This window comes from Gastrolobium bilobum, unplaced genomic scaffold (assembly GCF_033153095.1).
Source record: "Gastrolobium bilobum isolate Gb01-03AN ecotype WA unplaced genomic scaffold, APGP_CSIRO_Gbil_v1 utg788, whole genome shotgun sequence".
Lineage (NCBI taxonomy): Eukaryota > Viridiplantae > Streptophyta > Magnoliopsida > Fabales > Fabaceae > Gastrolobium > Gastrolobium bilobum.
The window spans coordinates 6,277-29,327 of NW_026899790.1; the positions used below are offsets into that span (position 1 = coordinate 6,277).

General features: G+C 36.4%; 1 protein-coding gene across 1 annotated transcript; it reads right to left on the reverse strand.

Moving 5' to 3' along the window:
• Positions 1-7,462: 7,462 nt before the first annotated feature.
• Positions 7,463-8,587, reverse strand: LOC133293513 (transcription factor MYB1-like). The gene is made up of 3 exons (XM_061492088.1): positions 8,455-8,587; positions 8,178-8,307; positions 7,463-8,048 (listed from the first exon to the last, which is right to left on the reverse strand). The coding sequence occupies exons 1-3, from the start codon at positions 8,585-8,587 to the stop codon at positions 7,463-7,465; spliced, it is 849 nt and encodes a 282-aa protein (XP_061348072.1).
• Positions 8,588-23,051: the final 14,464 nt, after the last annotated feature.

Below are 23,051 nucleotides of genomic sequence, written 5' to 3' on the forward strand. Positions count from 1 at the left end.
GAAGAGGAATTTCTGGTGGCCGGGAATGAAGAAGGACATAGCTGTTTATGTGTCTAAATGTTTGATTTGCCAGAAGGTGAAGATAGAACACCAGAAGTCGTCTGGTAAGCTTCAATCTCTAGAGATTCCGGAATGGAAATGGGAGAGCATTTCCATGGACTTCGTGGTGGGTTTGCCGAAGACTCAGGTTGGCTGTGACTCTATATGGGTCATTGTGGACAGGTTGACAAAGTCTGCCCATTTTCTTCCAGAGAAGGTGAGCTTCACTATAGAGCAGTTGGCCAAACTGTATGTTCGTGAGATTGTGAGGCTTCACGGGGTGCCTGAGGTATCATCAGTGATATGGACCCGAAGTTCACATCTCGGTTCTGGGAGGCGCTGCAGGAAGCTTTTGGTACTTAGTTGAGACTAAGTACCGCCTATCTCCCTCAGACTGACGGATAGACTGAGTGGACCATCCAGACATTGGAGGACGTGTTGAGGGCTTGAACATTGGAGCAGGGTTCAACATGGGATAGGTACCTGCCATTGGTGGAGTTTTCGTATAACAACAGTTTCCATGCTAGCCTGGGCATGGCACCCTACGAGGCGTTGTATGGTATGAGGTGTTGTACTCCTACCTGCTGGTCTGAGGTTGAAGATCGTGAGTTGTTTGGCTTGGACTTTGTCCAAGATACTACCCTGCAGATCCAAATGATCAGGGAAAAGTTGAAGCAGGCGCAGAATATCCAGAAGAGCTATTATGATGTTAAGCATCGTCCACTGGAGTTCAGTGAGGGTGAGCACGTGTTTTTGAAACTTTCACTTGTCACCGGTGTTGGGCGGGCACTCGGAGTGGGGAAGCTGAGCCCACGATTTATTGGGCCTTATCAGATCCTTGGTAGAGTAGGACCTGTTGCCTACCGGCTTGCCTTGCCTCCGAACTTGGCCAACATCCACGACGTGTTTTACGTGTCTCAGCTTCGCAAGTACGTAGCAGACCCTTCGCATGTGGTGCAACCTGATGATGTGGAGGTTTGGGAGAACTTGAAAACTCCTGTCGGACCACTTAAGATTCTCGATCGAGGCGAGAAGCAACTTAGGATCAAGATCATTCCGATGGTCAAGGATCAATGGACAGGAAGAACTCCCGAGGAGTGTACCTGGGAGCGAGAGGACGAGCTTCTCCGGCAGTATCCCGACTTCAGAGTCAGGTATATTCTGATTTTGAGGACAAAATCCTTAAAAAGGTGGGGTGAATGTAAGAACCTGCACCGTTAATTAAGGAAATTAATTAATTAATATGTGAAATTAGGAAATAATTCTATAATTGACCCTAATAATTATTACGAGGCTTAAATAAATATAGAAAATGGGTAATAATGTTGAAAGTCGCTTTTCGGACGAAAAGTGCAGATACCGGTTCTGCTACTCGGTATAAATGCGTACCGATGAAGTATCCCGAAAAAGTATAAAAAGTGCATGAATATTCCTAGAATAATATGTAGGACTTGTAAAACGAATTTCAAGTTAAAATAATGAGAACTGGTGCCAGAACTAATACTGGCTATGGAGAAACGCGTACCGGAAAGGTGCTGCAAAAAACAAAATATGAATATAACAAATCTTAGAAAAATGAGTAGGTTCAGATTTCAAAGTTTGAGATTAAAATACTAACTGTAGCTATTAATGCTAATACTGTGTGATTAAGGCTTAAGTGGACTATAAATATGCATGTTTGGCCCAAAACCCTAGGCATCTCAATTTCTACACGTTGAGGGGAGGCTGACCAGCTTCTCTTGGCACTGTTCTATTGCTCCCTCACCCATTTGTGAGCATTGTGACCTCTTTTGCTTCATTTCTCTTCACCCAAACACCTTGTGTGAGTGAGAGGGATCATTGGGAGTGTGCAAGGAGCAACATCTCTGAGTGTGGGGACTGTGTGAAGTCAGTTTAGAGGGCTGAGTTCCTTTACTTGGGTGGTGGAAGCCATTTTCTTGGTGGTTGGTACTCCAAGAAGCAATCTTGTGAAGAAAAGACCTTGCTTGCTTGGTATTTTCGTGCCTTGGTGAAGTTAGAATTGTAGAGGCTGCTAGTGAGCTCCAAGAGCACCTTCTTGCTCTGTTTTGAGCTTGGGTAAGCCTCACCACCTTTGATCATGAGTTAAATGGTTAAAAATGAAGCCTTGATGCATGTAATGGATTAAAGTTGCTAACCTAACATTGGGTAATGCTAAACACACCTAGAAATGCATGTTTTAGCTTCTGTAATCGGTAAAAATGGAACCTTGGAGTTGGTATTTCGCAAAATGCAGAATCTGAGTTCTGCTGCGAAATATCTGGATATTGGGTTGGAAATATCCAGATATTGATATCCGGATATGGATATCCGGATATGGATATCCGGATATTGATATCTGGATATGGGGTTCTGGATATCCGGATATTCTGGGTTTTCGAAGAACAGTAGCTACACTGTTCATACAGAAGGCTATTGGGGGTTAGTGGACCCTAGATTGATGGAGTTGAACTTCTGTAATAATTAAACTAAGACAGAATCAAGTGATTAAGGGCTTGAGGCTTTGTGAGGAGCCTAAAGGCGTAAAATGTTAAGGAAAAACGTAGTCTTTATGTTTATGCTTATGAGCTATGGTTATTAATATGATTGCCGGTCCCAAAACAGATTGTGATACTGCTGTGTGTGGACCTTGAACTGTGTGGACTCTTGGCATTGAATAGTTAGCTTGCGAGGGAAGCTTTCATGTCCTCGGTTTAGCCACTGTTGGTTCCACCATTTTCCCATGGGAAGTTGGTTGTATGCATGATGTGTTTGCATGTACTATTTTTCTGAAATGCTAATGAGCTGTTAAGTGTAATTGCTTATGATATGTATGTGGTGTTACGTCGACGGGAGGCCAAGGGGCGATCCTGTGGGCGGGTACAGTGAATGGCTACTACTGTGTGGGTTTAGATGGATTCCTGCACTTCTCTGATCAGTAGAAATGTTATAACACACATGACATGATTATATGTTGTATTGCACTATTTTGAGAACTTATACTGTTAAACTGGCTTTCGAACTTATATTGCACATGTAAGTGAGCTTGGGGTGGGAGATCCTTGAGGACCCCTTGTCTTACTGAGATTTCTGTTTAGAGATCTCACCCCACGTTTGGGGAACATATTTCAGGTTTAGGTAATGCGAGGGTTGATTCCTCTAGCGGCAGGAGGCCGAAGCTGAGTTAGATTATGCTGTTATCATGCTATTATGTTGTATTCTGACATGATGGACTTGGATGTTGTTTATGTTTTCTGTCATTTATGATTATCGAGTTGAGACTATTGTTGGAGCTTGTTGCCTTATTTGGTGAGCATGGGGTTTATCCATGCCGCTTTGATGTTAGTACCTTTATCTGTGTTGTATAAACTATTAGGTTGTCCGGTGTACGTGTTGTAGTTCCGTGACTAGAGACAAACTTATGATATTTAATTAATGAGGTATTTCAGTTAGATGTCTTTGTAATATATATACATGCGATGTTTTATGAAAATGATTAAGTAACCAAGTTGGTAATGATAATGACGTCATAATTGAAAAGAAAAAGATATTCTGCATTTTTTAAATTAAGTGTGGCTTAATACGATGACATGTTAACAAACCGGGTTAACACGGGGCGTTACAGCTCTCGTCTTGCAGACTAGGTGGAGGTGGAGGTAGTGGTGGAGGGAACTGACCAACAGCAGGACCAACCCTTTTCTCCTCCAACATGACCCTCATCATGGTCAAGTTCGCTAGGCAGTTCACCTCCAAAACATCCTCAGTGGCTTTCCTGTTCGCCTATCTGACGGCCTCCAGTATAGCCTGGTTTGCCATTCTCATGGCCTCCTGGTCGGCTAGTCGAGCCGCCTGCATATCAGCCAATGCAGCCAGGACAGGATCAGGTTGATCCTCGCTAGTGTCTCAGTTCTTCCGAGGTTGCACCATGATTCTGCACAAGTTACACAAAGAATGACTTGATCAGGCCCACGCAATGTGGTCACATATGCATTATCATAGCAAAACTCAACAGAGAGAACACACAGACACGACTCACAACAAATCTCCTAAGTTATTGCAATACATACAGGCTTTTCCCTAGAAAGTGCTTTGATACCATAAAATGTAACACCCCTTGTATACCCGGTTTGTTAACATCTCATCGTATTAAGGCACGCTTAATTAAAAAGGCGGAATTTCTTTTTCTTTTCAATTATGACGTCATTATCCTTACCAAGTTGAATTACTTAATTCATTTCATTTCAAAACATTGTCTGTATGTAAATTGCAAAGGACAGCTAACTGAAATACCTCATAAATTAAATAACTGAAAGTGGGTCTCTAATCACGGAGCTACAACACATAGACCGGGCATATCCTGATAGTTTGTACAACTCAAATAAACTTAAACATCATCAAATCAATGTGGCATGGACAATCCCCATGCTCACCAAATAAACAGCATACTCATCAAGTCTCAATACAAACAGCATGGTAATGGAAAAAGCATAAAACCAAGCAGGTGCATCAGCATAAACAGCAAACATGATAATCAATTAAGCTCCGGCCTCCTGCCTCTAGAGGTCTCGGCCCCTGGGTTACCTGAACCTGAAATAAGCGCCCCAAACGTGGGGTGAGATCTCTAAATAGAAATCTCAGTAAGGCAAGGGGTCCTCAAGGATCTTCCACCCCAAGCTCACTTACATGTGCAATATAAGTTCAAAAACATTTTAACAATATAAGTTCTAAAATAGTGCAATGCAGCAGATAATCATGTCATGTGTGTCAATACTAATCTACTGGCCAGAGAAATGCAGAAATACGTCTATTACCCAAACTAGTAAAAGATGCCACTTGCACCCACCCACGATGTCACCGTATTGCATGACGCCACATACTCAGGCTAACCGTCAAAGTGGAACAACACATACATATTAAAAGCCATTGCACATAAAGCTCAACAATATTTTCAATATCAAAGCATGTAAACACATCATGCATATAAACCATTCCCCCATGGGGTATGGTGGAACCACACAATGGCTAAACCGAGGACACGAAAGCTTACCTTGCAAGCTAGCTATCCAAGCCAAGAGTCCACACACGCTCATGGTCCACACACAGCACAATCACAATCTGTTAGGACCAATAACAACATCAATATTTATACTCTACTAGCATACGATATAAAGACAACGCCTTTCCTTTGTGTTCCAAGTCTTAAGGCTTCTCACAAAGCCACAAGCCCTTAATCCCTTGATTCTGACTTAGTTCAATTATTACAGAAGTCCCACTTCATCAAACTAGGGTCCACAAACCCATAACAACATTCTGTATGAACAGTGCAGTTACTGTTCTCGAAAACCCAGAATATCCGGATATTCGTCGGGGGCATATCCGATATCAATATCCGGATATCTGACTAGCAATATCCGTATATTCATAACCCCATATCCGGATATCCATATCCGGATATTTATAACCCAATATCCGGATATTTCGCGGCAGAACTCAGATTCTGCATTTCGCGAGATATCGATCCAAAGGTTCGACTTTTACCGATTACAGAAGCTTAAACATGCATTTCTAGGTGTGTTTAACGTTACCCAACCTTAAGTTATGATCTTTATCTTGTTACATGCATCAAGGTTCCATTTTTAACCAAAGAAACTCAAGAACAAAGGTGATGATCATACCCCAAGCTCAAAACAGAGGTGGATGATGCTCTTGGAGCTCTCAAGTCAGCTCCAAGGTTCTGTCTCTCAAGGTGCACGAAATTGGTGATCAAAGGTTGGCTCTTTGCATCAAAGATCACTCCTTGGAGCTTCCACAACCAAGGAAATGATGGTCTCTACACTCAACCAAAAAGCCAGCACTCTCCCTTCCCCAGAACAGAGGCACAAACTCAGAATATGGATGACTCAACCCTCTCAAACCACTCTACCAAGTGTTTACAATGAAGAAAGGAGAAGAATCATTGGAAAAGAGGTGACTTGGGAGGTTTTTCATGCAACAAGGACCAAGGAAGAAGGTGACTAGCAAAAAGACACACACAGCAGCGAAAACCCACGCATAAAGGTTGGAGAATCAACCTAAGGTTGTGTGAAAGGGTCTATATATAGGCCACTAAGTTAAAACACAAAATATTAGCACTAATAGCTACACTTAGCATTTTAATCCCAAACTTAGGATTCTGAATCTACTCATTTTTTTAAGATTTATCATATTTTTATTTTATTTTTCGCAGCACCTTTTCGGTATGCGCTTTTCCATAGCTAGTATCAGTTCTGACACCAGTTCTCATTATTTTAACTTGAAACTCATTTTACAAGTCCTATATATATAAAAATTCTAGGAATATTCATGCACTCATTATAATTTTCCTTGATACTTCATCTGTACGCATTTATATCGAGTAGCGGAACTGGTATCTGCACTTTTCGTCAGAAAATCGACTTTAAGCATTATAACCCACTTACCAATATTATTTAAGTCTCGTAATAATTATTAGGGTCAATTATGGAATTATTTCCTAATTTCTCATAATTAACTAATTAACTTCCTAAATTAACGGTGCAAGTTCTTACAATATAAAATTGTGTTATTTTAAGTGAGAGAAAGAAATAAATCATGGAGTAGAAAGAGTGAATAAAAAAAAATAGAGGTTTGAGTCCCACCTCTTTGTGATATTGAAATGACACAAGTTATCTCATTTAAAAGAATAAATATTTTTCCATTTCTTTATTAAAATATTCAATAACCTTTCGGCATCGGAGCACAGTAATTAGATTTCAAATAAAAATGACAATTCTTTTTCAATACAAATATAAAATTAATAGATAACCTAATACAAATTACTCCTGGCTATTTGACCATTTTACCCCTCATTAATTAATTAATAACCATTTTCCCCCTCATTCGAAACTATCTACCAATCTGCCCATCTTTAATCGACTACCTTGCATTTTTAATTGACTAAATGGTTGTTGGGAGATTTAATCGACTAAATCTCCCTACTTAATCGATTAAAAAGTCATACTGACTTGTTTTCCTTTGTTGTCTGTTGGGAGATTTAGTCGACTAAATAAGGAGATTTAGTCGATTAAATCTCCCAACAACCATTTTTTCCTGTTTTGGCATTTAGTCGATTAAAAATGCAAGGTAGTCGATTAAAGAGGAGCAGATTAGTAGATAGTTTCGAATCAGGGACAAAATAATTATTAATTAATTAATAAGAGGCAAAAGGGTAAAAAAACCAATTACTCCTGCCCCTCCTCACTTTATTGAAAAAACGACATTTTTATTGAAAGAAGTTTGTCAAACTTTATTGAACGAAAAAAAAAAATGACAAACTTTATTGAACGAAGAGACAATCGACAGTTCTTCTCAGCAATTATTAATCCCCTCATAATTTTGTTTTTTTTTTTTATTTGCCATATTTGTTTCATCACATAAGCATCTCCGTGTCCTTGTCGTGGAGGTTTTCAAGAGAGGACACGAGATGTTGGTTCGAAAAAGGCAATAGATCCTCGTGGTTGTTGTTGTTGTAACTGAAATCACATATATCTGAGAAACCCGAGTTGAGAAGATCAGGTAAGAAAATCTCTCCAATGTCAAAATCTAAGAGCAAATCCTTTGAGAGTTCTTTTTCAACATTGGGAAATGACAAAACTCCATCATCATACACACCGGTTGAATTATTGGCTGCGTCATCCACAAGCAATGGCTCTGGTTGTGCTTCTATTTCTGCCATAGACATGCTATTCAATTGCATTGATGAGAGAGGGAGTGTATCTACGGACAACAACTTAGAACACTTAGATGCCTTTGGACGGATCACAAAGGAGTCTAGCTTAGACTCATTAGGAGATGATGAGAGTGAGGGACACTGAGGTTTTGTTTTCTGCGTGTTCTTTTCAGTCCGAATGCTTCTGAAGTTACCTTCTTTAACTTTTTTACATAAATTGGTGTTCCAGTAATTCTTTACCTCGTTGTCTGTTCGTCCCGGAAGCCTTCCAGCTATTAGAGACCACCTACCACAATGAGACAGTGCAATTACCACCCATTACTATCGTAATCTTATCAATTCATTTCCAACCACAAAAAACAAAAAAAAAAAATTGTAAAGAGAGAGTGGGGAATGGCTAAAAGGGTAAAGCTACCTGTTTCCGAGGAGCTTGTGAAGTCTGATGATAAGTTCTTGTTCATCCGGGGATATATTGCCTCGCTTAATATCTGGTCTAAGATAATTTAACCATCGAAGTCTGCAACTTTTACCACAACGTTTCAATCCTGCACAAGCCACTAATTTAACATTTAACAACTACATAACAATAACATACGTTGTTGTTTTCATTAAGAGCATGAGACAATATATATAATACCACGTACAAATATAATGAAATTTTATCATGTAAATTCGTAACGTGTATAATTAACCTGCTCTTTGGGGAAGCCTGTTCCATTTTCCATGGCCATGGACATTAATATACTCTAGGAGGATTTTATCTTCCTGAGCTGTCCAGGCACCACGGTTCAACCCCTCCTTTGAACAACAAGGGCTTCTTCCCATCTCTCTCTCCCTTACACAAATCGCAAAGCCTTTAAGCCTTTTATAATTGTATTCTTCCTACGTTTTGGGTTTCACCTCGCTCGCTCTTTAACTCGGGACAGAGTGTGAGTTTTTATACCATTCAATCTTTAGTTGTTAACCTAGCAGACCAGCAAAGACGTTATTCGTACGTTTTACGGTGTGGTCCTCTCCGTCTATTTCACCACGTTTCCAATAAAAAAGTTTATTTGCATGATTATATTTTTGTTGCATGTGCAATTGGGACCAACCATTAGAGGAATGTACAACACATTAATCAGAACCACTCACAACGCTTGGAGGTTTGTTTCAGTTGTCTCGGTGCACATGGTCCCTTCCAAAAATAGTAAAGGACAAGGGAGTGGAAGAAAATTTTAAAGAAGTGAGGGATTGAGAGAAAAACATATTTTTTCAAAATTAAAAAAGAAATCATCCAAAAAAAAAAAAATCACTTTAAAAAATCCCCAACACTTGAGAGTACAATAAAAATTAGATTAAAAAATCCCCAACACTTGAGAGTACCATTAAAATTAGATTAAATTATATTTTTTTAAGGAAAATAATTTCTCATATTATAGAAATTCTTACAACCATTTTTTAATTATGTATTCCTAAAAATATAAAGTTAAAAGAAAACTAATGACAAGTTTAACTATGTACTCCCGATACAGGAGTACATAGTTAAAAAACTTTGCAGAATATATATTAGGGAAAAAAGACTCATTTAAAAGGACACAATTTGTGTCCTTTTAGATGATTTACATAAAGTATGATCGGTCATATTTTCTGTAAATCTGAAAAGCTGTGCTTTTTTTCTCTCTTCTCAGTCATATCTCTGACGTGTAAAGTGAAAAAAGTAACTTTTCAGAATTACACAGAGTATAATCGGTCATTCTTTGTGTAAATCACTAAAAGGAAAAGGACACAACTTATGTCCTTTTGAATGACACACACTAAACTCCATGTATTAACATTTATTACACTTTCCATTTTGATGTGAACGAGTTTCCCGGATGCATTTTTTCAAAGCAGTCAAAATCGAGATTCTACTTAATCACTATTACTTAAATGAGATTTTTTCAATCCAAGTAGGATCGTAACACCAAGACCTCAGACACAATTATATATATAATCATTAGAGAAATATGTTTGTTATTTTAAATGCCATAAAATTATTTTATTCTATTTTTAATTGAAAAATTCTAGATCTTTCTCTTTTCTAGTTATGCTCTTCTATATAAGAGCCCCTTATTGTACAAATTAATTACCTAATCAATGAAATCAATATTTTTCAATTTCTCTCTTTTACCTTCTAATATGATATCAGAGCTTCAGTGACCATGAGGTCACGAGTTCGATCCTCACCGCCCCCTCCCCCCACTTTCAGGTGAAATTAAGACAAGCACAAGGTTGACCAAAAAAATGGGCTTGTGCAGTACAAGGCAGACCAATAATGGACTTGTGCCATATCCATGCTTCAAGCCTAAAGGGCTCTTCCGTGAGGGAGTGTGTTAGAGAATATAATATAAATCATTAAAAAGACCTTCACCCAACACCTTAAGGTTTTGGGTTGAAGTGATTCAGCTTAAATGACCATAAAGTTGCGAGTTCGATCCTCACCGCCCCCACTTTCATGTGGAATTAAGAAAAGCACAAGGAAGACAAATAAAATTGACTTGTGCAATACAAGGCAGACCAAAAATGAGCTTCTATTATATCCACGCTTCAAACCCAAAGGGCTCTTGCGTGAGGGGGTGTGTTAGAGAATAAAATATAAAGTATTAAAAAGACCATCACCTATCATCTTAAGATTTTGAGTTTTGGGTTGAAGTGGTTCTTTAACATTTTAAGAGAGAGATAGACTTTCTCCCCCATGATTTTCATTCCCTGTGTCTATCTTTCTCCTAAAATGACATGATTTATGTCATTTAAAATGATAAACATCAAACCCATAATCACTATTAAAATTCAATTAAACTTTTAAAATTTTATTTGTCCAATGTAATTTTTTCTTTAATATATACGATGTGTTTCTCTGTATATTTATTTTCTGGGGGGCACAAAGATTGGATTAATAAAACTTTCGGTTCCAAAATTTCAACAGCAGAGGTTTTTTTTTTTACTATACGATGCTTGCATATATGTTTTGGGGAATACATTTTTCATGTTAAATGAAATAATTTTATCTCATGCAACACACAAAAAGTTGGAGGAAACCCACTAAAAAAAAGAGAGAGAGAGAAAAAAAAAAGTGTCTTATCTATTTTTTATATTACATAAGATAAGATTATCTCATGCAATTTAAAAAACATATTTTCTATATATTTTTTAGAAGAAAATTGATTTTTGGGATTTATATTATGGGTTTGGTGTTTGTCATTTTAAATGGCATAAGTTATGTCATTTTAGGAGAGAGATAGACATAAAAATAGAAATCATGGGAGAGAGAAAGTATGTGATTTTTTTTAATTTAAATTTAAAAAAAAAATTATTTTGTGTCTATCTCTCTCTTAAAATGACATAATTTTATGTCATTTAAAATAACAAACATTTTGCCCTTATATTATTGTCTCTGACGCGCAGAGAGTATATTTCTTAAATCCCTGATTTTTATGAATAAAGATGTAATACATTCATCGAACATATATTTGTTAGGTAATGTTATATTTACAAATTTTTTATTTATAAACTCTTACAAACTATAATATGTGTTACCAATAAGATATCTTTGAGTGAAATATTACCGGTAAGACATAATATAATCTATAAGTTTGTAAATTTTTATTTTATTTTATCAAAATAACCCTCCTCATATTTGTTATCGACAATAATTCACTGAATAAAATTGTTATTATTGTAGACTGCTGTATAACAGTCATTATAGTTCATTGTTGCTTGAAAATAATTTGATTTGACAAAATGTCTGCCACCCACAATTGTAAACTATAGAAGAACCGATAAGGAACAAAGAACATTTGAAAATCATGTAAAACAATGGTTCCATATTTAACAAATATTATTATAAAATTATGATGTAGAAAAATGAGTGGTTTAACTTATCATTATGATATTATTCACTGTTGGTCATTCTAATATTTTTAAATACAACCGTACAATTTCGAAAAACAAAGAATTGCATTATATAATATATGAGAAATATAAGAATCATGTTGCAGGAATGACACTGTTCATTTCTGCAAGAAGGATCCGACAATGTATTTTATCCTGATTTTAGTTTGACTTTTTTTTTTAAGCATGAGACCCACACTTGATTTATGTGTGCAGGAAAATGATCTTGTCATGTGACATGACAAAAAGCAAACCCATAATATATATTCAACTAAAGGTACTTTGAATATAATAAAGAATAAATATTAATAAAATATAGGCGTACAAAATATTTGATAAAGAAGCAAAAGAACAGAGTAGAGTGAAGCAAAAGAACAGTGCAAAAAACAAGAAAGGGATACAGAATCAACAGAAAAATAGAGACGAAATAATGAACCGGAACGAAGAGGAGCGTGAACAGAAACAAACATAAAGTGCGAACAAACAAACAAAAACCAAGGGTTAGGGCAATAGGGCATGAAGTCTTGAACAAAAGCTTGAAGTGGTGAGTTTTAGAAACCTAGGTGGATATTTTAAAAACCGATTATAAGAAACAGGTTTAGGCCGGGTCTTTCTCGGGTAGATTTTGGTTGCACGGTTAGATCGTTAGATCTCACGATTTTACGAAATATCAGGGCGATTTTAGCGATTTCACTATATTTGTGATTCTGTATGAAAATGAAATCGCGGGACTGTTAAAAAATCATAAAATCGTGCGATTTTGTCAACAATGTGAAAATCATTCAGGCATAGTGAAAGTCCAAAAGTCCAAAATGTGCACTCACGGATAGCATTTGATTTCACGAAAATACAATAATTTCAAAGTAAAGTCACAACACCTATTTTATTTAAAATCATGAAACACCATCCAGCTCACAAAGATTCAAAAGTGAAACCTTGCAACCAAATGGTAGTAGTATGAGAGCTAAGCAGGTGGAGATGAGAGCATGTATTTGAATCTTTTCAATATCACTTTTAAGAGAGGTTTAAAGCCTTAATCCTGAATCCGCTCCGAATTAAATTAATTGCGAAGCAATGAAACGATTGAAATATTAAAAAAAAAAAACTGAAACCTTGCAAAAGTCACCGAATTTGTGTCATTATAACACCTGAACCAAAAAGTGACAGTCATCTTCCGCCTCTAGCCGCCGTTTCTTTTTTTTGGATAACATAGCGGCCGTTTCTGATCCGTTATAAAAACCCAATGGTTTGTTTACATTAAAATGAAATTTGCATTTCGGTCGACTCATTTTTAAATTCATGTTGTCTTGTTATCAAAATTTGATATGAAAAAATTTGTATTGTATTGTGTATCAATCTCAAACATAAAATTAACTCGCATTAATATTGTTACAAATAATTTGTACTGTATCGTGTCAATACAACATTGGTAAAAAAATTATTAAGTATATAATTTATTTGTGTTTTATCGTATCGTGTCAACTCACGTATAATAATTTATATATTTTGAGGTTGACAAATTATTTGTATTGTATCGTGTCAACTCGTGTAATAAACAATACACTTTGAGGTTGACAAATTATTTGTATTGTGTCGTATTAACTCACATAATAAGCGACATACTTTAAGGTTGGTGAATTATTTGTATTGTGTCGAGTGTTTAAACCCGTTTTCAATTTTGTGTCATATTCATATCGAGTGTATTAGTTTTTGTATTAAATTTATATCGTGTGAATCTAAATTGCGTAACCTACTCTTGAGGCATACCACCCATTATAGGCAAACTATGCTATTGACATTTTTCTATGAAACTGTCTTCATTGACATTCGAACTGGACAAAAGATACCGTTTATTTTACAATAGTTAAGTGTAAGTATGAGTGGCAATTCGTATCAGTAGGTCATGTTCGTATTTAGTCGAGATCTGACATGAATATTAATACACTCGATGTGAACACGACAAAAATAAAAAATGTGTCAAAACCTTTAAACCAAATACAACACAACACAAATAACTCATCAATTTCAAAGTTTTTCTTTATTATATGGATTGACACGACACAATACAAATTAATAATCCCAACCTCAAAGTTTCGCACTTATTTAGTAGGTTGACATGATACGACAAGATAAGAATTACCCATGCACTAAATGTTGCTTTTACTAATGTCGTATTGAAATGACATATCATTATACAAATAATCTGAAAGAAGATTAACACATGCTAGTGTTGTGTTTGAGACTTGACACACAATACAACCTAAATTTTTTCGTGTCAATTTTTACAATAGAATCACGATACAAATTTAAAAACGGGTCAGTCCAAACACAAACTTCTTGTATTGTTTTCGTGTCATGTTATAAATTGTCACCACTAAATATAAAGATCAAATATATTTTACTTTTAATTTCTATGATATAACTCCTTATATTGGTCCGAATAAATATTAATTTATCCTTATAACTATTTCTCTATCACAATTCCATCAAAAGTGTAAATATCATCCTACGTCCTAAGGAGAAGGAGTGCTAGAGTTTGGTTATTAACCACAAGATCCTTTTTGGCGTGAACATTCTTTTCTATTCTTTTAAGCACAGAGCAGAAAATCCGAATATATTTTACCTCGGCTTGTTCCCTCTTGCTTTTTCACGTCTGAACAGACTGATAATCGCAAATGTGATTCATGCAAGGAATCAAACAACTATTCTCGTGACAGTTTTTACCATGCCGATGAGGACAAGCTGAAAGCATCTCAACAAATATGTATGTCACGTCGACCAAGGTGGGATGAACTCAAACACGAGAAGTAGCCAAAGAGGGTCTACGTCCACACTTGAAGACATGATTTCTAGAATTGGTGAATCAATAGAGAGAAAATGATGAGCGAAGTATACACGAATTCAAAGAATTATATAAAGAAAAATTATTTATATCAAAGTCAAAATAGCAATTATATTATTTTGGCAGTTATATAATCGTCAATTACAAGCAGTTCTTTTTTCGCAGGGGTGTCTCCATTTTTTTTTTGGATATAAGTGAGAATTGAAAACATAACTTAATACAATCTATCCAAATGCATTACAGCTAAACCACTCCTAATGGCTTAAGGGCTGTCTCCATCTATCAGCTGGATGAACTGATCTCTTTGGTGGCGTACTTTGTTATCACTAGCTCCAAGTTGCTTCGCATACAATTCAAACCAGGGACCTTTTGGGACAGTGACTAAAGTGTCACGCTTGGACAAAAAAATTACCAGACTGCCACGCCAATAGTAAATTTTGCCAAAATGCCACGCGGCATAATTCGTTACACAGTGTAGCGAAATATGCCACGTCAGAATTATGGGTAGTCTCTTAATATTTGGGTATGTCTTTCCTTAAACCATAAGTTGTCACCTAGACTGTGTTCTAGAAGGCATGTTTTGATTGTATACCTCGTCTGCCTGAAACATGGAGACTCATAGGTATACTTTTGGGCATGTCTTGAAAGAGCACAGGCCTAGGGTGATAAGCTGAAGGAATTCATCAAATCTCTGTAAGGGATTAGGTTATCTGTAAATCGGAGAAATTAGGATGACATTTATAGGACTCGGGAATCTATGCATAGTAAAAGAGATCATGAGATGATCTGCCTTTAGAGTCAGTAAATTGAAGATTCCCTATTTCGAATAAAGCTTACCCTAAACCGCAAGGGTTGATACGCTTCCTTACCCTAGGTTTTATGGGAAGGTAACCGAGACGAAAAGAAATACATACGGCAACCAAATATGTGTAATAGGATGATCAAGTCATTAATCTAACTAGCTCTGGGCAACAAAGCATTGCTAGTGCTCTGTGTTGTCATTAAATGGGTTGTGGGCTTGTTGGGCCCGAGCCCATTTATGTTAGTGGCTATGTTGAACCTAATGGGTCACACACTAACACCTTAATGTCATGATGATATAGCATTAAAGGTATTGGGCCTAATAATGGTTGTTAGCCCAAGATGAAGTTTTGAAGCCCACCTAAGAGGGAGAGGGCACATGGTATTGTTAATGGGCTTGAATGGTCCAAGACATTACTAATTAATTTAATTAGTTAAATTAATTATCAAATATTTAAATTTTGAATTTTGAATTTGAATTTTGAATTTTGAATTTTGAATTTGAAATTTGAAATTTGAATTTTGAAATTTGAATTTTGAATTTGAATTTTGAATTTGAAATTTGAATTTGAAATTTGAATTTAGAATTTAAATTTTGAACGTTTGAATTTAAATGTTTGAATTCGAATTTGAATTGGCTATGAAAATTTTATAACAAAAGGATAAGATGAGATCTTGTTGGAGCAAATCCCTTGTATCAAGAGAAGATCTATGGAGATCTCCAAGGGCTGATTTGGGGCGCCATTTCGGTGGGAGATGATTGTCATCTTGTCAAACCAACAAGCTCCAATCAGATTTGGTTGTTGAGAGAATCAGTGAACTAGTTGGTTCAAACTTGAATGCAACAGCTCAAATGTATCTGGACCCTTTTTGGGCTGAATATGGGCGCATGAATTGGTGGTTATATGATGACCATTGGTTCAGAATTTTGACTAGATAAAGACCTAGTCTTATGAGGATTCAAAGGGGAGGTTGTTGGGATTTTTGAATTGCAACAACTCCACATTTGTCTCACTTACTTGTACACCACTTTCATTATAAGTAAAGTAAAAATTATGATTTGATACACTAATTCTCTCCCTCTCTTGTGCGCCTAGTTGGTGAGTTCCTCCTTAAGGTTTTTCAAAAGAACCTAGCCAATTCTTCTATATACCATTCCCACTCTTGTGAAGTTTTCATGCTGGAGACTTCACTCTTCTAAACACATATACCTAGCCTCCTTCTTCACCTATTGAGCGCATAACAAGCCTCTCTGTGGTGGTCAATTGGTGGCTTTCAAGAAAGCGTTCTTGCATCTTGACGTGGGTGGTGTGGATCAACGTTAGAGGGTTTGAACCCTTCAAACCTAACACTGATCGTCTTGGAGTTTTGAACTCACAAACAAAGGTAAAGCATGATTCTTGATTGCATGTGTAATTCCGCATATGAAACATTTTGTTTTTCCCTCTCACATGCTACGGCCTTTCAAGGCCATTTTACTTTCAAGTGTGAGTATTGTTCATAGTCAATTTCTAACAGTTTGAACCACGGGATATGCATGTTTAAGAAATTATAACTTCAAATTCTGATCTACCCATCAAATAAGAAAATTAAAATTGATAGGTCCAATTTCAAGGCTAATTTCATCAAATCGCAATGTGATGGATGAACTAATATTAAAAATGAATAATTTTGTAAGAACTAAAAATATATTAAAACCAATGTGTAATTTTAATGGCAAAATTTTTTATTGTTTCTTTTGAAAACCACTTCCTTTTTCCCTTAACAAATTCCTTTTGTTGTTTATATTGTACTCTGATTGTAACTAACACTACATGCACACATCTTAACGAATAGGGAATTCATCCAAAAAATAATATAAAATAAAATTATCAGCCATGTCGTTCGGAAGTTGGCCGAAGTAGAATTTCAATTTATAGCGAATTACTAGTTTAAATGGAGGCATTAAACAGATATCAATGATTAAGAAATATAAAACGGAAAGAAAAATTGAAATCTATATTGCGATGAATTTCTCCTCTCCAATTTTCCAATTAGGAGATCTATAAAATTGGCTGTCGAACTAACTTTCTCACAGTGCTCTTTGAATGTTTGTTGTAGTCTCTCTCCCTTAATTATTGTGTGAAATGTGGCCACCTACGTCTCACGGAGGGGTAGAGCGACAACACCATCACAGTGACAGTTTTTCCCAAATCATTTGTATAATGGTGGAATAGCGCAGGCTAAGGTCGTCAGGCAGTTCATTTCGCTGTCATAAATTTAACTTTTGCTAACCATGCCTTTCCGTTATTTTATTTTTTTACGTTATGCTGAGTTGTGTGCACTGTAGTTATAGATAAAATTAATAAGTTACTGTTTTTGAGTGTATTAAAAATTTTATACGTATCGACATATACTTTGTTAAATTTAATATGCATACAATTTTAAATTTAAATTATTTTTAAATAATGATTGATATATTGTTTTGTATAGAATTCATTATGAACTTAAATTTGTAGTAGCAACTCTTGTTCCTACCCTTAAAGAGGACGAAATCATAGATTAATTAGGGCAACATTTCTTTGTGTTTCCCTTTTAAGGTTGGACTTATGGTAATTCCAAATAACCCCATGGAAAGGAATTGTGAAAACGAGGTAATTGATAAAATTAATTGCCTATCTGGATCTCAATCTTGTTCGTTGATCATATGTAAATCTAATAATTCTTATTTATTAGATATTTAAGTTGTTAGATGCAAGTAAATCAATGACCAAAATAACACCAAATCTTGGTCATTGATTTGATTGCATAAAACTGCTCAAATATCTAATAAATTAGAACTGTTAGATATAAATAGGATTAACAACCAAGATTAAGAGTGTAAGGGGTGTTAACGAGCCGAGCCGAGCCGAGCTTTGGTCTTAACAGGCCGAGCCTATGTTCAAATGTGTCAGACTGGCCTTAGCCTGTTACGAATATAATATCAGCATGTGGCCTTGCTCATTTACAAAAAATAAAAGCCTGGTTTAGCCTGTTTTAAAAAAAAAATAAGACAACAAAAATTTATCCAAACAAAATATACAATCAACAGCACTAGTAATTCCATAAATATTCATAAATTTAATGTATATCCAAATAGCATAATATAAAATAAAATCATTCAAAAAGTATGTCTAATTAATAAAATGGGATGAAATGAATTGAGAAGAGAGAGAGGGCTCTCACAAGTAGTATAAAAAATAAAAAATAAAATAAAAAATAATATATTAGGAAAGCCTGAGAGGCTCTAAGGCCGAGCTTTTGAATTGGAGCCTGAGGCCTTTTTATTAAACGAGCTTTTATACAAGTCCAAGCCTGGATCCAACAATCAATTTTAGACATGTAAGCTCAGGCCTTCACGAGCCGAGCCAAAGGCCCCTGTCTCGTTTAGCACCCCTGATTGGTGTAAGAGTTAGAAGTCTTATACTCAATCTTGACCATTGATCCACTTGTATCCAATGGGTCACATTACCAAAAAATTTGAGCCCTTAGATATAAGTGGAATCAACAGACAAGATTGAGAGTGTAACTTACACTGGTGTAAAATGATCCTTACACTATATATATAGGGGTTTTATAACACCTCGTATTTCGTAAATGTATTTTTATACATGAAAATGTGGTTTAATGGGTAGTAGTGAGAATCCTGAAATTAGGGTCAAGTTGCATAAGAAGGGTAAAATGGTAATTTACCAAACACGTAATCCTAGGAAATGAAAATTGAGTTAGAGGCCTCGAATGGAAAAAATAACACTGGAAATGGATTTAGAACGAAAAATTGAGTGGAAAGGAAAGTTTCTGCAAATTTGATGAATAGTGATTTTACCGGTGTAAAATACTGCGGTATAATTATACCGATAAGCGCAAAAATATGATCAGTATTTCTAGGAAGTAAAAGTATGACGTGAACGAGAAAAATACGGAGGTTATGAATTTGTGAGTTAAAATGGATGATTTAAGAAAGTTAAGTGACATGTGAGACCCACTTAAGTGACATGTGAGACCCACTTAAGTGACTTAAGTGGACAAAGAGACTAAAAATCATGTTTCCCTCACATTTCTCTCTCCTCTCTTTCTCCCTCCCGTCGAGCTCTCCACCATTGTAAGGGCAAGTGAGCTTTTGATTTTCTAACTTTTTTCTAGACACTTTTGAAAGAAACTCTCAACTACAAAGTTTTTCCCCATCATCTTATGAGTGACTTTCATGTTGAGAGCACCTTGTGGGGATCATTGTGTGAGGAGAAAACCCCATAAATCAGCCACAAAATTTGGTTTATTTTGGAGAATTTTTGGTACTTTTGGGGTTGATTCATTGGTTGAAGATCATTCATTTGGACCCTAGGAAACTATTGATGGTTACCACTCACGAGATCAATAGAAGTGGATTAAGCTTGGAGCTTACGTGGTTAAGCATTACTCTTGGAGTTGAGGTAAACTCTTGGTACTTGGAGTTGAGGTAAACTCTTGGTACTTGGGTTTTATCCCTTGTGTGTTCCGCCACCCTAGTGGAAGGTCGTGGTTGGATTTTATGCTCTTTGACATTGTGTGAAATTGTATGTTTATGCATTGTTGCTTTGATTGTGTGACATATCTGGTGAAACTCAACCAAGAGACCATTTTTATTCTTTGATTCCTTCTACAAACATTGCGAACACTTGGGTGTGTGATTGGTGAGGAGGAAATGGGCCACCTTCAGAGTTGGGGTTGTTGTGTGAGGGGTGTAGGGTACTGCCTCTAAGTTTGGATAGTGTAGGAGCCATTTCTTGGTTGTAGAAGCTCCAAGTAGTGAGCTTTATGAAGGAGGAACCATTCTTGTTGTGCCATTTTCGTGGACCTTGAAGTCAGATCCTTGTGGCTAGTTTGAGAGCTCCAAGAGCACTCTTGTTTTCTGTTTTGAACCTTTGGGGTATGTTCCTCACCTTTGATCATGAGTTTTATATGTAAAGGCTAAGTCTTGGCATGTATAATGAAAGGTTTAAGTAGCTAACATGATCACTGGTCTAAATGAGTTTAAAGATGCATGTTTTAACGTGTATAAGTGTTAAAAATGGAACCTTGGTTGGATATATTCGCGAAATGCAGAAAATGCATTATGTCGCGAAATATCCGGATATGATATCCGCATATTGATATTCGGATATGATATCCAGATATTGATATCCGGATATGGGGTTGGTGATATCCGAATATGGGGTTGGTGATATCCGTGATATATTCGTTTATTTTCAGAATTTCGAGTTGGGTACTGTTCTGTTCATACATGATTGTACAATGGGTTTAAGGACCCTAGATTGGTTGATGTGAACCTCTATAATAATTGAACTAAGTCAGAATCACGTAGATTAAGGGCTTATGACTTTGGGAGAAGCCTAATGGCATGAAACGAAAAAAGAAACATTGTCGTTATGTCATGAATTGTTAGATTATGAATGTTGATATGATTGCTGGTCTAAACAGATTGTAATTGAGTTGTTTGTGGACCTTGGGCTATTGTGGAATCTTGACTTGGGATTGATTGCTTGCGAGGTAAGCTTTTGTGTCCTCGATTTTGCCCATTGTTGGTTCCACCATACCTCATGGAGGGGTGGTTTATATGCATGATGTGTTTTCATGAAATGATGATTATTGAAATGCTATTGAGCTGTTAAGTGCAAGTGCCTTATGATATGTATGTGGTGTTCCACATAGACGGTAAACCTGAGTATGTAGCGTCATATAAGATGGTGATTCTGTGGGTGGGGTGCAAGTAGCGTCTTGCACTGCAGGTTGTAGACGTATGTAATTCCTACATGTTTATTCTCTGGCCAATAGGATTCTAACACACATGACATGATTATATGCTGCATTGCACAGATTTTGGAGCTTATACTGTCTTAGAACTTATATGGCACATGTAAGTGAGCTTGGGGTGGAGAGATCCTTGAGGACCCCTTGTCTTACTGAGATTTCTTTTAGAGATCTCACCCTGTGTTGGGGCACATTTTCAGGTTCAGGTACCTCATGAGTTGAGACCTCGGGCAGCAGGAGGCCGGAGCTGAGTTGATTATGCATGTTGACTGTTGTTATGCCTGCTTAATGATTATGCTTTATTTTCATTATCATGTTATTTGAGTTGAGACTTGGTTTGGCTTTGTTGCCTTATTTGGTGAGCACGGGGGTTATCCATGCCACGTTGTTTTGACTTCGTTGATTTAGACTCGGGTTGCTTAATGTATAAGGATGTTGTCCGATCTACGTGTTGAAGTTTCGTGACTAAATACACACTTATATATATATATATGAGGTTATTTAGTTAGTTCTTTATTGCAATTTACATACAGGCAATGTTTTGAAAAGGAAATAAGTAATCAACTTGGTTAATAATAATGACGTCATAAATGAAAGAAAAAGTTAGCTTTCGCATTTATTTAGCTGCGCACTATCATTTGTATGATAATACACCGGGTGCACACGGGGTGTTACAGGCATCATGGCATACAAAATACAAAGGTGGCACACGACTCTCAATGCACATCGAACTAATCAGGGCGTGACACGTGGAAAGACGTAACTGCCAAAGCAACTAAGGGAAAACCAAAGATCAACATAATGGGATGATATGCTTAAGGCGAACCATAGCATCGAATTGTACAAACTAGCTTGAATGTGGCAACAAGAACATATCATGACTAACTTATAATTAAAGCATGAGGCGCCAAGGTCGAGTTGCTAGTCAAGCCTATGACATCCAGGCCAACCTACGGGTCAGACAATCATCTCCAAAAATATTGGATAAAGTTAACAAAGACCAAGTCAGTCATGGCCGACCTCACGTCATAAAAGACATTCTCCAAGCAGGAACGTAAAATGAACTCGAAATGTGCAGAGAAATCGGCAGAGACGGTCCTAAACTCGGACACGACACTATCAAAAGATGGACATAAAATCACTATAGCCCAACAATCTCAACACTCAGACTGTCAGATTGAGGTGCAATTGTTATGGACCCAACCCATAGGCCCATATCTCAACAATCTACAACAAATAAACAGTTAAGAGAGATAAGATAAGACTCCACAACAATCATAGTACGATTTGAATCCTATTCCTATCAGGTAAACCATATATAAATAGGGCTTAAAGCTGTCAGGTATGCACTTTTCGACCAATTTACTCTTAGCTATCACTATGCACACACTTCACACTCTGGCTATGATATTCTTTTCCCGTGCACAATGATCTATTACCCCTAACGATGTCTCATTCATAGATACTTGCAAGTGCACTGATCCTATATTGATATAGATCACCCTCTGAGTGAACATTCTTGATCCACCGGATCGAACAATATATATAGGATATGATCAACTCAAACTAGTGTAAGAATAATAAATCTTATACCAAATTTTAATTGTTGATTTTTGTGAATTTAACGTTTATAATTTATTGATAATTAATAATTAATTAATAAATGTGACCTAGTAAATTATAATCGTTAGATTTATGAAAATTAACGGTTAAGATTTGATGTAAATGTGTTATTATGATAGTAATGCTTGACAAATTTACGGACGAATTAATTACCGTGTATGTGACAGATAGCAAAAAAGATGAGGTTGGAAACTAATGTTAACACACTAGGACAAACTGAAAAGAGATAAGGGGGCGTTTGGTAAAGGGTATCTCAAAATTTTGCTAAGCATCTCAAAGTCGGTAAATTGGTTGTCCACGTTTGGT